Source organism: Pseudophryne corroboree, unplaced genomic scaffold, assembly GCF_028390025.1.
Source record: "Pseudophryne corroboree isolate aPseCor3 unplaced genomic scaffold, aPseCor3.hap2 scaffold_1730, whole genome shotgun sequence".
NCBI lineage: Eukaryota > Metazoa > Chordata > Amphibia > Anura > Myobatrachidae > Pseudophryne > Pseudophryne corroboree.
The window spans coordinates 57184-69467 of record NW_026968367.1 but is presented as its reverse complement, the minus strand read 5'-3'; the positions used below and the strand labels follow the sequence as shown (position 1 = coordinate 69467).

Sequence of the window (12284 nt, the reverse complement as noted above, 5' to 3'; positions counted from 1 at the left end):
ACTGGGTTCTCAGTACCCTGAGCAAAAGACAGATCATCTTCATAGCAGTGGTAGATGAGTACATGACGTCTGATTATTTCACCATGCGGTAGCATGTATATTGCAAAAAGCATAGGAGATAGGATAAGAATCTTGAAGAACATCATATGGCAATAAGTATACCCCAGAAGATTAAAATGGTTTCTCACCTGACTGATGTCTACAAGAGCTGATTTACTTCTCAGAGTATGGAAATGGCTTCTCACCTGTGTGACTTCGAAGATGTGTATAAAGTTGTGATTTCCAGGTAAAACATTTCCCACACTCAGAGCAAGAAAATGGCTTCTCACCTGTGTGACTTCTCTGATGTTTAACAAGATCTGATTTGTATGCAAAACATTTTCCACACTCAGAACATGGAAATGGATTCTCACCTGTGTGACTTCGCTGATGTTTAACAAGATTTGATTTCTGTGTAAAACATTTCCCGCATTTAGAGCAAGAAAATGGCTTCTCACCTGTGTGAGTTCTCTGATGTTTAACAAGATCTGCTTTGCGTGCAAAACATTTCCCACACTCAGAACATGGAAATGGCTTCTCACCTGTGTGAGTTTTCTGATGTTTAATAAGATCTGATTTCTGTGTAAAACATTTCCCACACTCAGAACATGGAAATGTATTCTCACCTGTGTGACTTCGCTGATGATTAACAAGATGTGATTTCTGTGTAAAACATTTCCCGCACTCGGAGCAAGAAAACAGTTTCTCACCTGTGTGACTTCTCTGATGTGTAACAAGATGTGATTTATGTGTAAAACATTTCCCACACTCAGAACATGGAAATGTATTCTCACCTGTGTGACTTCGCTGATGCTTAACAAGATGTGATTTCTGTGTAAAACATTTCCCGCACTCGGAGCAAGAAAATGGTTTCTCACCTGTGTGACTTCTCTGATGTGTAACAAGATGTGATATCCGTGTAAAACATGTCCCACACTCAGAGCATGGAAATGGCTTCTCATCTTTGTGACTTTGCTGACGTGCAACAAGATGTGATTTCCGTGCAAAACATTTCCCACACTAAGAACATGGAAATGGCCTCTCACCTGTGTGACTTCTCTGATGTATAACAAGATGTGATTTCTGGATAAAACACTTCGCACACTCAGAGCAAGAAAATGGCTTCTCACCTGTGTGACTTCTGTTATGTATAACAAGATGTGATTTCTGGATAAAACATTTCCCACACTCAGAGCAAGAAAATGGCCTCTCACCGGTGTGACTTCTCTGATGTTTAACAAGATCTGATTTCTGTGTAAAACATTTCTCACACTCAGAACATGGAAAGGGCCTCTTACCTGCCTTAGCTGGCTGATGGATAATAAGCTTTGTGTTCTGTATAAAACATTTGGCATCTATAGAACAGGGAAACTCCATATCTACTGTCAGAGCTGTAACAGATGCACCAATATCAGAGTGATCAGGAGAACATTTCCCAGGATCAGAGGGATCAGCTGATAGAGCTGGATGTATAATTGGGGTAATGGGGTTATCTCCTGGAGAATCCTGTCTACTGTCATTATCATTTATGTCACAATCCGGGGATAACATTAGATGTCCTTCTGTGATATTCCTGCTTGTGTGTCCATCTGCTGGAAATAAAATACATTATGGAAATGTGACATTTTCTGTAACAATATTAATCTTGTAAACAATAGGAGAAGACGACTGTCTGGGACACTTAATTGTAAATGTGTGTGTATAATAAAACATCATTTTTAATGAAGGCTTTATAATATTGTGTCTCAGACTATCATTGTGTCCACCCTCCTGAGAACACTCACAATAACAAATGTAATATTATAATAAGACTTAGATATATCTCTCTCTTGTACTGGTAACTAACCATGAAGAATAAATGGAGATGTAGTCACTCGGCAAGTCCTATGTCAGCACCAATGTAAAACAATGGATGGGGAACATATCGTATGAACTGGAGATTCTAGCTGAACAATAACATCAGTCGTATAAGCTAATGGGTCAGAGAAATGTCTCCTAACGTTACTCCTGGAAGCATTGGTAAGGAAGCATTCCTTTATGTGTGTGCTCATACGCTGGTAAGCCTGTACAAGTGTTACTAACCCTTATATAAAGTATATTGCTACAGCAGAGTAGGTGTGGAACAAGGTACTTTACATGCAATACGCCATATGATACCCTGTAATCATCATCATCTGCTAGGTTATAATCCACTCTTACACCCCCATCATCAGTGTTTTACCTCTATTCTCTCAATAGTAATAAGGATGATGTGTGTACGATAAGTATGATATAGAGAATGACATATCAGAATCTATACAGCTGCCGCCATACTTCTGCTTCTCATACGTGTGCTACTGGCAACAGTAAACATCTGAGTGAGAGTGCAGGGAAGACAGCAGAGTCTGATGAGAAAGAGATTGGATCTGCCTTTGCAGGGATGTACCACACTTGTTAGTATATAAAATAATAAATAAGAGGTCCGTGGCCTGAGTCCATCTAGATGTGTTTTCTGGATCTCTCCTCACTAAGGGGTTTCTTATCTACCTTACCTGATAGCTTACCATGCCTTCAAAAAAGGTTAAGAAGGTACCAAATCGGCCCCACCTGTGCATCTGTTTGGTACCTCAAATTCAGTTGGTCCTTCTGAGACTGATACAACATCATCTGCTTCTTCTTGTCAGACGCACAGCCCAGCTGTAATGGCTGAAGACATCTTAAGACACTCTAGATGGTCCTGTTACTCTACGCTCTATACATTCTATGTTATCTAGATTTAAGGACTGAAATAACCTCAGAACTTAACTCTAATATTCAAGCTTTGAGGTCCAGTATCAGTGAGATTGGCACTCATACAGACTAAGATGAAAGAGATTGTTGCGTCTCACAAAGATCTGATTTCAGCACATGACACCCTTCAGGAAGACCTGGTCTCTATTCGTTATAAAGTCATTGATTTAGAAGACTGGTCTCGGAGAAATAATATCAGAATAATGGGCGTTCCGGATTCTGTTACAAATGCAGAGCTTTATGATTATGCCACGGTCCTCTTTTCAGAAACTTCCACCAAAGGCTTCTGCTGCTGACCATCTTATTGATAGGATCCATAGACTCCCAAAGTCCAAACAGGCCTCTATCCAAGCACACTCTGCTCGGGGTCCACTTTTTCACATTAAAGAACGCATTCTACAAGCCGCTTTGTCTTCCTCATCCACAGCTTAGTGCCTGGATAATCTGCGCTATTTCCGTATATTTCTCCTGCGACACTGGCCAAAAGGCGTCTATTCCACCCAAGGAAATGTGCAATACAAATGGGGCTTTCCTACTAAGCTTATTGTAATGCGATACAGCGCCTTCACAGTGATACCTTCACCCGAGGATGGTCCTGCTATTCTGAAAAAGTGGGACATTCCTGTTGACAGTCCTTCATGACACTTTACCTAAACCAATCCCGGAGGAGTTGTCTTCCGTCTCCAAGTAATATGATAAAGGAGTAAGAATGTTACAGACACTCAGAGTCTGTTTCCTACTGTAACATGTGCCAACTGGGACTAAGTTACTGGGCATGGATCTATTTTTTTTGCTCTTGTTATGGGTATAAAACGTATATTTTTATCTTTATTTCCTATGCTATATAATTGCTATATGATCTGATATTCTTTCCACTGTTACGTTTCATAATACCTTTCTAGCATGTTTGGGTGTTCAGGTAAAGCATGACTGATTCATGTAACATCCTGTTGCCCTTATACCTGTGTTGGTAGAACATACATTGGATATCAGGCCAGGATACATTGGTTACATTGAGATTTGAGATTTCTTTCTACAATTGTTACTATGCTGATTAGATTTTGCACTCTCGCATGGCTACTTGGGGTAGTCGGTGGGTTTCCCTTTTAGGCCCGACCACCACCTTTTTCTACCTTTCTGTCACGGTACCCTAGTGACGGAATCTATAGCTCCTTTATGGACGCTATTTCTGTTTGTCTCCCATATTTGTTCCCTATTTTATTTCTTATGTTGATAGTTTGAAGTATGCACACGCCCTACAGACTCTATTGGACTTTGCACAGATGATCTTAGATGTTTCATACAATGATCTGATCTCTCTCTATCACGGCGACGTTTTTAAGTCTTAATGTAAAAGGTCCTCATTCTCCCAGTAAGAGACGTCTTGCAATAAAATATTTCGCTGACCAGAAGGCGGCGGTGGTAGCCATTCAGGAAACACATGTTCCATTGCACTCTCCCCCTCAGTTTACCAATAACTACCCAGCATGCTATATCTCCTATGGTGCAGCCATCTTTTCTAATAGATCCTGCCCCTTTCACCTGGACAGCAAGTGGGTGGATTGCAATGGTAGATATTGGATTCTAGTTGGGAAAATTCTTTATAAATACGTCCCCCTCACTTCTCTCTATGCTCCCAATGCCAGACAGCCCCGATTACTTAGAGAAAGAAGGCCATCAATCAAGTGCGAGGGGACAGGTAATAAACACGGAATGTGCAGGATTCTGAATGTGAGGGAAGAGCAGGAGTATAATAGGGACTGATGGCTCCTGATGTATGAGATACACCAGAGAGTGTGGGGAGGAGACTGGTCAGAACTATGGGCTGGTAATAATAAGATTTTACTTACCGATAAATCTATTTCTCGTAGTCCGTAGTGGATGCTGGGACTCCGTAAGGACCATGGGGAATAGCGGCTCCGCAGGAGACAGGGCACAATAATAAAAGCTTAAGGATCAGGTGGTGTGCACTGGCTCCTCCCCCTATGACCCTCCTCCAAGCCTCAGTTAGGATACTGTGCCTGGACGAGCGTACATAATAAGGAAGGATATTGAATCCCGGGTAAGACTCATACCAGCCACACCAATCACACCGTACAACTTGTGATCTGAACCCAGTTAACAGTATGATAAATACAAAGGAACCTCTGAAAAGATGGCTCACAACAATAATAACCCGAATTTTTGTAACAATAACTATATACAAGTATTGCAGACAATCCGCACTAGGGATGGGCGCCCAGCATCCACTACGGACTACGAGAAATAGATTTATCGGTAAGTAAAATCTTATTTTCTCTGACGTCCTAGTGGATGCTGGGACTCCGTAAGGACCATGGGGATTATACCAAAGCTCCCAAACGGGCGGGAGAGTGCGGATGACTCTGCAGCACCGAATGAGAGAACTCCAGGTCCTCCTCAGCCAGGGTATCAAATTTGTAGAATTTAGCAAACGTGTTTGCCCCTGACCAAGTAGCTGCTCGGCAAAGTTGTAAAGCCGAGACCCCTCGGGCAGCCGCCCAAGATGAGCCCACTTTCCTTGTGGAATGGGCTTTTACTGATTTTGGCTGTGGCAAGCCTGCCACAGAATGTGCAAGCTGAATTGTACTACAAATCCAACGAGCAATCGTCTGCTTTGAAGCAGGAGCACCCAGTTTGTTGGGTGCATACAGGATAAACAGCGAGTCAGATTTTCTGACTCCAGCCGTCCTGGAAACATATATTTTCAAGGCCCTGACAACGTCAAGCAACTTAGAGTCCTCTAAGTCCCTAGTAGCCGCAGGTACCACAATAGGTTGGTTCATGTGAAATGCAGAAACCACCTTAGGTAGAAATTGAGGACGAGTTCTCAATTCTGCCCTGTCAGAATGAAAAATTAAGTAAGGGCTTTTATATGATAAAGCCGCCAATTCTGACACACGCCTGGCTGAAGCCAAGGCTAACAGCATCGTCACCTTCCATGTGAGATATTTTAAGTCCACAGTGGTAAGTGGTTCAAACCAATGTGACTTTAGAAAACTCAACACAACATTGAGATCCCAAGGTGCCACTGGAGGCACAAAAGGAGGCTGTATATGCAGCACCCCTTTTACAAATGTCTGAACTTCAGGTACTGAAGCCAGTTCTTTCTGGAAGAAAATCGACAGGGCTGAAATTTGAACCTTAATGGACCCTAATTTTAGGCCCATAGACAGTCCTGTTTGCAGGAAATGAAGGAAACGACCCAGTTGAAATTCCTCTGTAGGGGCCTTCTTGGCCTCACACCACGCAACATATTTACGCCAAATGCGGTGATAATGTTTTGCGGTTACGTCCTTCCTGGCTTTGACCAGGGTAGGGATGACTTCTTCTGGAATGCCTTTTTCCTTCAGGATCCGGCGTTCAACCGCCATGCCGTCAAACGCAGCCGCGGTAAGTCTTGGAACAGACAAGGCCCCTGCTGTAGCAGGTCCTTTCTTAGAGGTAGAGGCCACGGTTCGTCCGTGAGCATCTCTTGAAGTTCCGGGTACCAAGTCCTTCTTGGCCAATCCGGAACCACGAGTATAGTTCTTACTCCTCTCCTTCTTATGATTCTCAGTACTTTTGGTATGAGAGGCAGAGGAGGGAACACATACACTGAATGGTACACCCACGGCGTTACCAGAGCGTCCACCGCTATTGCCTGAGGGTCCCTTGACCTGGCGCAATATCTGTCCAGTTTTTTGTTTAGACGGGACGCCATCATGTCCACCTTTGGTTTTTCCCAACGGTTTACAATCAGGTGGAAGACTTCTGGGTAAAGTCCCCACTCTCCCGGGTGAAGGTCGTGTCTGCTGAGGAAGTCTGCTTCCCAGTTGTCCACTCCCGGAATGAACACTGCTGACAGTGCTATCACATGATTTTCCGCCCAGCGAAGAATCCTTGCAGCTTCTGCCATTGCCCTCCTGCTTCTCGTGCCGCCCTGTCTGTTTACGTGGGCGACTGACGTGATGTTGTCCGATTGGATCAACACCGCCTGACCCTGAAGCAGAGGTTTTGCTTGACTTAGGGCATTGTAAATGGCCCTTAGTTCCAGAATGTTTATATGAAGAGATGTTTCCATGCTTGATCACAAGCCCTGGAAATTCCTTCCCTGTGTGACTGCTCCCCAGCCTCTCAGGCTGGCATCCGTGGTTACCAGGATCCAATCCTGAATGCCAAATCTGCGGCCCTCTAGTAGATGAGCACTCTGCAGCCACCACAGGAGAGACACCCTTGTCCTTGGCGACAGGGTTATCCGCTGATGCATCTGAAGATGCGAACCGGACCATTTGTCCAGTAGATCCCACTGAAATGTTTTTGCATGGAATCTTCCGAATGGAATCGCTTCGTAAGAAGCCACCATTTTTCCCAGGACCCTCGTGCACTGATGCACTGAGACCTGGCCTGGTTTTAGGAGGTTCCTGACTAGCTCGGATAACTCCCTGGCCTTCTCCTCTGGGAGAAACACCTTCTTCTGGACTGGGTCCAGAATCATTCCTAGGAACAGTAGACGTGTCGTTGGAATCAGCTGCGATTTTGGAATATTTAGAATCCACCCGTGCTGACGTAAAACTACCTGAGATAGTGCCACTCCGACTTTTAACTGTTCCCTGGTCCTTGCCCTTATCAGGAGATCGTCCAAGTAAGGGATAATTAAGATGCCTTTTCTTCGTAGAAGAATCATCATTTCGGCCATTACCTTGGTAAAGACCCGAGGTGCCGTGGACAATCCAAACGGCAGCGTCTGAAACTGATAATGACAGTTTTGTACTACAAACCTGAGGTACCCTTGGTGAGAAGGGTATATTGGGACGTGGAGATAAGCATCTTTGATGTCCAGAGACACCATATAGTCCCCTTCTTCCAGGTTCGCTATCACTGCTCTGAGTGACTCCATCTTGAATTTGAACCTTTTTATGTAAGTGTTCAAGGATTTCAGATTTAAAATTGGTCTCACCGAGCCGTCCGGCTTCGGTACCACGAACAGCGTGGAATAATACCCCTTTCCCTGTTGTAAGAGGGGGACCTTGATTATCACCTGCTGGGAATACAGCTTGTGAATGGCTTCCAAAACTGCCTCCCTGTCGGAGGGAGACTTTGGTAAAGCAGACTTCAGGAACCGATGAGGGGGAAACGCCTCGAATTCCAGTTTGTACCCCTGCGATACTACCTGTAGAATCCAGGGATCCACTTGCGAGTGAGCCCACTGCGCGTTGAAATTCTTGAGACGGGCCCCCACCATGTCTGAGTCTGCTTGTAAAGCCCCAGCATCATGCTGAAGACTTGGCAGAAGCAGGGGAGGGCTTCTGCTCCTGGGAAGCGGCTGCATGGTGCAGTCTTTTTCCTTTTCCTCTGCCCCGGGGCAGAAAGGAGTGGCCTTTTGCTCGCTTGTACTTATGGGAACGAAAGGACTGAGTTTGAAAAGACGGTGTCTTTTTCTGCTGATGTGAAGTGACCTGGGGTAAAAAGGTGGATTTCCCAGCCGTTGCCGTGGCCACCAGGTCCGATAGACCAGCCCCAAATAACTCCTCCCCTTTATACGGCAATACTTCCATGTGCCGTTTGGAATCCGCATCCCCTGACCACTGTCGCGTCCATAACGCTCTTCTGGCAGAGATGGACATAGCACTTACTCTTGATGCCAGGGTGCAAATATCCCTCTGTGCATCACGCATATATAGCAATGCATCCTTTAAATGTTCTATAGTTAACAAAATATTGTCCCTATCCAGGGTATCAATATTCTCAGTCAGGGAATCCGACCATGCGACTCCAGCACTGCACATCCAGGCTGAGGCGATTGCTGGTCGCAGTATAACACCAGTATGTGTGTATATACTTTTTAGGATATTTTCCAGCTTCCTATCAGCTGGTTCCTTAAGGGCGGCCGTGTCAGGAGACGGTAACGCTACTTGTTTAGATAAACGTGTGAGCGCCTTATCTACCCTAGGGGGTGTTTCCCAACGCGCCCTAACCTCTGGCGGGAAAGGGTATAGTGCTAATAATTTATTAGAAATTAGCTGTTTTTTATCGGGGGAAACCCACGCTTTATCACACACCTCATTTATTTCATCTGACTCAGGAAAAACTATTCGTAGTTTTTTCACACCCCACATAATACCCTTCTTTGTGGTACTTGTAGTGTCAGAAAAGTTCAATGCTTCTTTCATTGCCGTGATCATGTAACGTGTGGCCCTACTGGACATTACGTTTGTCTCGTCACCGTCGACACTAGACTCAGTATCTGTGTCTGGGTCTGTGTCGACCCACTGAGGTAACGGGCGTTTTAGGGCCCCTGACGGTGTCTGAGACGCCTGGACAGGCACTAATTGATTTGCCGGCTGTCTCATGTCGTCAACAGTTTTTTGCAAAGTGCTGACATTATCACTTAATTGTTTAAATACAATCATCCAGTCAGGTGTCGACTCCCTAGGGGGTGACATCACTAACACAGGCAACTGCTCCGCCTCCACATCATTTTCCTCCTCATACATGTTGACACACGCGTACCGACACACAGCACACACACCGGGAATGCTCTGATAGAGGACAGGACCCCACTTAGCCCTTTGGAGAGACAGAGGGAGAGTCTGCCAGCACACACCCAGCGCTATATATATATACAGGGATAACCTTATATAAGTGTTATTCCCTTATAGCTGCTGTTTTATCGTTATTTGCTGCCAAAAGTGCCCCCCCTTCTCTTTTTTACCCTGATTCTGAAGCAGGACTGCAGGGGAGAGTCAGGGAGCCGTCCTTCCAGCGGAGCTGTGAGGGAAAATGGCGCTTGTGTGCTGAGGAGATAGGCTCCGCCCCTTCACGACGTCCTTATCTCCCGCTTTTTTGTGTAAAAATGGCAGGGGTTAAAATACATCCATATAGCCCAGGAGCTATATGTGATGTATTCTTTTTGCCACCTAAGGTATATACTGTTATATTGCGTCTCAGGGCGCTCCCCCCCCAGCGCCCTGCACCCTCAGTGACCGGAGTGTGAAGTGTGCTGAGAGCAATGGCGCACAGCTGCGGTGCTGTGCGCTACCTTAGTCTGAAGACAGGATGTCTTCTGCCGCCGATTTCACCGGACCTCTTCGTCTCTTCTGGCTCTGTAAGGGGGACGGCGGCGCGGCTCCGGTGACCCATCCAGGCTGTACCTGTGATCGTCCCTCTGGAGCTAATGTCCAGTAGCCTAAGAAGCCCAATCCACTCTGCACGCAGGTGAGTTCGCTTCTTCTCCCCTTAGTCCCACGATGCAGTGAGCCTGTTGCCAGCAGGACTCAATGAAAATAAAAAAACCTAAACTAAACTTTTATTCTAAGCAGCTCAGGAGAGCCACCTAGATTGCACCCTTCTCGGCCGGCGACAAAAATCTAACTGAGGCTTGGAGGAGGGTCATAGGGGGAGGAGCCAGTGCACACCACCTGATCCTTAAGCTTTTATTATTGTGCCCTGTCTCCTGCGGAGCCGCTATTCCCCATGGTCCTTACGGAGTCCCAGCATCCACTAGGACGTCAGAGAAACACAGTTACATGATGTGAGGGGGAGAGCAGGAGTATAATAGGGGCTGATGGCTCCTGATGTATGAGATACACTAGAGAGTGTGGGGAGGAGACTGGTCAGATCTCTGGGCTGGTGACACAGTGACATGATGTGAGGGGGGAGAGCAGGAGCGTAATAGGGGCTGATGGCTCCTGATGTATGAGATACACCAGAGAGTGTGGGGAGGAGACTGGTCAGATATCTGGGCTGGTAACACACAGTGACATGATGTGAGGGGGAGAGCAGGAGTATAATAGGGGCTGATGGCTCATGATGTATGAGATACACCAGAGAGTGTGGGGAGGAGACTGGTCCGATCTCTGGGCTGGTAACACACAGTGACATGATGTGAGGGGGAGAGCAGGAGTATAATAGGGGCTGGTGTCTCCTGATGTATGAGATACACCAGAGAGTGTGGGGAGGAGACTGGTCAGATCTCTGGGCTGGTAACACACAGTGACATGATGTGAGGGGGAGAGCAGGAGTATAATAGGGGCTGGTGTCTCCTGATGTATGAGATACACCAGAGAGTGTGGGGAGGAGACTGGTCAGATATCTGGGCTGGTAACACACAGTGACATGATGCGAGGTGGAGAGCAGGAGTATAATAGGGGCTATGGCTCCTGATGTATGAGATACACCAGAGAGTGTGGGGAGGACATTGGTCAGATCTCTGGGCTGGTGACACACAGTGACATGATGTGAGGGGGAGAGCAGGAGTATAATAGGGGCTGAGGTCCCCTGATGTATGAGATACACCAGAGAGTGTGGGGAGGAGACTGGTCAGATCTCTGGGCTGGTAACACACAGTGACATGATGTGAGGGGGAGAGCAGGAGTATAATAGGGGGCTGATGGCTCCTGATGTATGAGATACACCAGAGAGTGTGGGGAGGAGACTGGTCAGATCTCTGGGCTGATAACACACAGTGACACGATGTGAGGTGGAGAGCAGGAGTATAATAGAGGCCGATGTCTCCTGATGTATGAGATACACCAGAGAGTGTGGGGAGGAGACTGGTCAGATCTCTGGGCTGGTAACACACAGTGACATGATGTGAGGGGGAGAGCAGGAGTATAATAGGGGCTGGAGGGTCCTGATGTATGAGATACACCAGAGAGTGTGGGGAGGAGACTGGTCAGATCTCTGGGCTGGTAACACACAGTGACATGATGTGAGGTGGAGAGCAGGAGTATAATAGAGGCCGATGTCTCCTGATGTATGAGATACACCAGAGAGTGTGGGGAGGAGACTGGTCAGATCTCTGGGCTGGTAACACACAGTGACATGATGTGAGGGGGAGAGCAGGAGTATAATAGGGACTGGTGTCTCCTGATGTATGAGATACACCAGAGAGTGTGGGGAGGAGACTGGTCAGATATCTGGGCTGGTAACACACAGTGACATGATGCGAGGGGGAGAGCAGGAGTATAATAGGGGCTGGTGTCTCCTGATGTATGAGATACACCAGAGAGTGTGGGGAGGAGACTGGTCAGATATCTGGGCTGGTAACACACAGTGACATGATGCGAGGGGGAGAGCAGGAGTATAATAGAGGCCAATGTCTCCTGATGTATGAGATACACCAGAGAGTGTGGGGAGGAGACTGGTCAGATCTCTGGGCTGGTAACACACAGTGACATGATGTGAGGGGGAGAGCAGGAGTATAATAGGGGCTGGTGTCTCCTGATGTATGAGATACACCAGAGAGTGTGGGGAGGAGACTGGTCAGATATCTGGGCTGGTAACACACAGTGACATGATGTGAGGGGGAGAGCAGGAGTATAATAGGGGCTGATGGCTCCTGATGTATGAGATACACCAGAGAGTGTGGGGAGGAGACTGGTCAGATCTCTGGGCTGGTAATACACAGTGACATGATGTGATGGGGAGAGCAGGAGTATAATAGGGGATGATGGCTCCTGATGTATGAGATACAC

At 46.5% G+C, this 12284-nt stretch overlaps 1 protein-coding gene across 1 annotated transcript; it reads right to left on the bottom strand.

Moving 5' to 3' along the window:
* Positions 1 to 213: 213 nt before the first annotated feature.
* LOC135002168 (gastrula zinc finger protein XlCGF17.1-like) lies at positions 214 to 2585 on the bottom strand. The gene is made up of 4 exons (XM_063951645.1): positions 2571 to 2585; positions 1279 to 1374; positions 893 to 1059; positions 214 to 340 (listed from the first exon to the last, which is right to left on the bottom strand). Exons 1-4 carry the CDS (start codon positions 2583 to 2585, stop codon positions 214 to 216), a joined length of 405 nt encoding a protein of 134 aa, XP_063807715.1.
* Positions 2586 to 12284: the final 9699 nt, after the last annotated feature.

What these genes read in the sequence shown, in the direction of transcription:
- LOC135002168 (XM_063951645.1), bottom strand. An exon ending in TTACACAGAAATCAGATCTT is followed by an intron (nt 1,060 to 1,278) that starts GTTAAACATCAG and finishes CCATGTTCTTAG; the next exon opens with TGTGGGAAATGTTTTGCACG. An exon ending in AAACCATTTTCTTGCTCCGA is followed by an intron (nt 341 to 892) that starts GTGCGGGAAATG and finishes TAAACATCAGAG; the next exon opens with AAGTCACACAGGTGAGAAGC.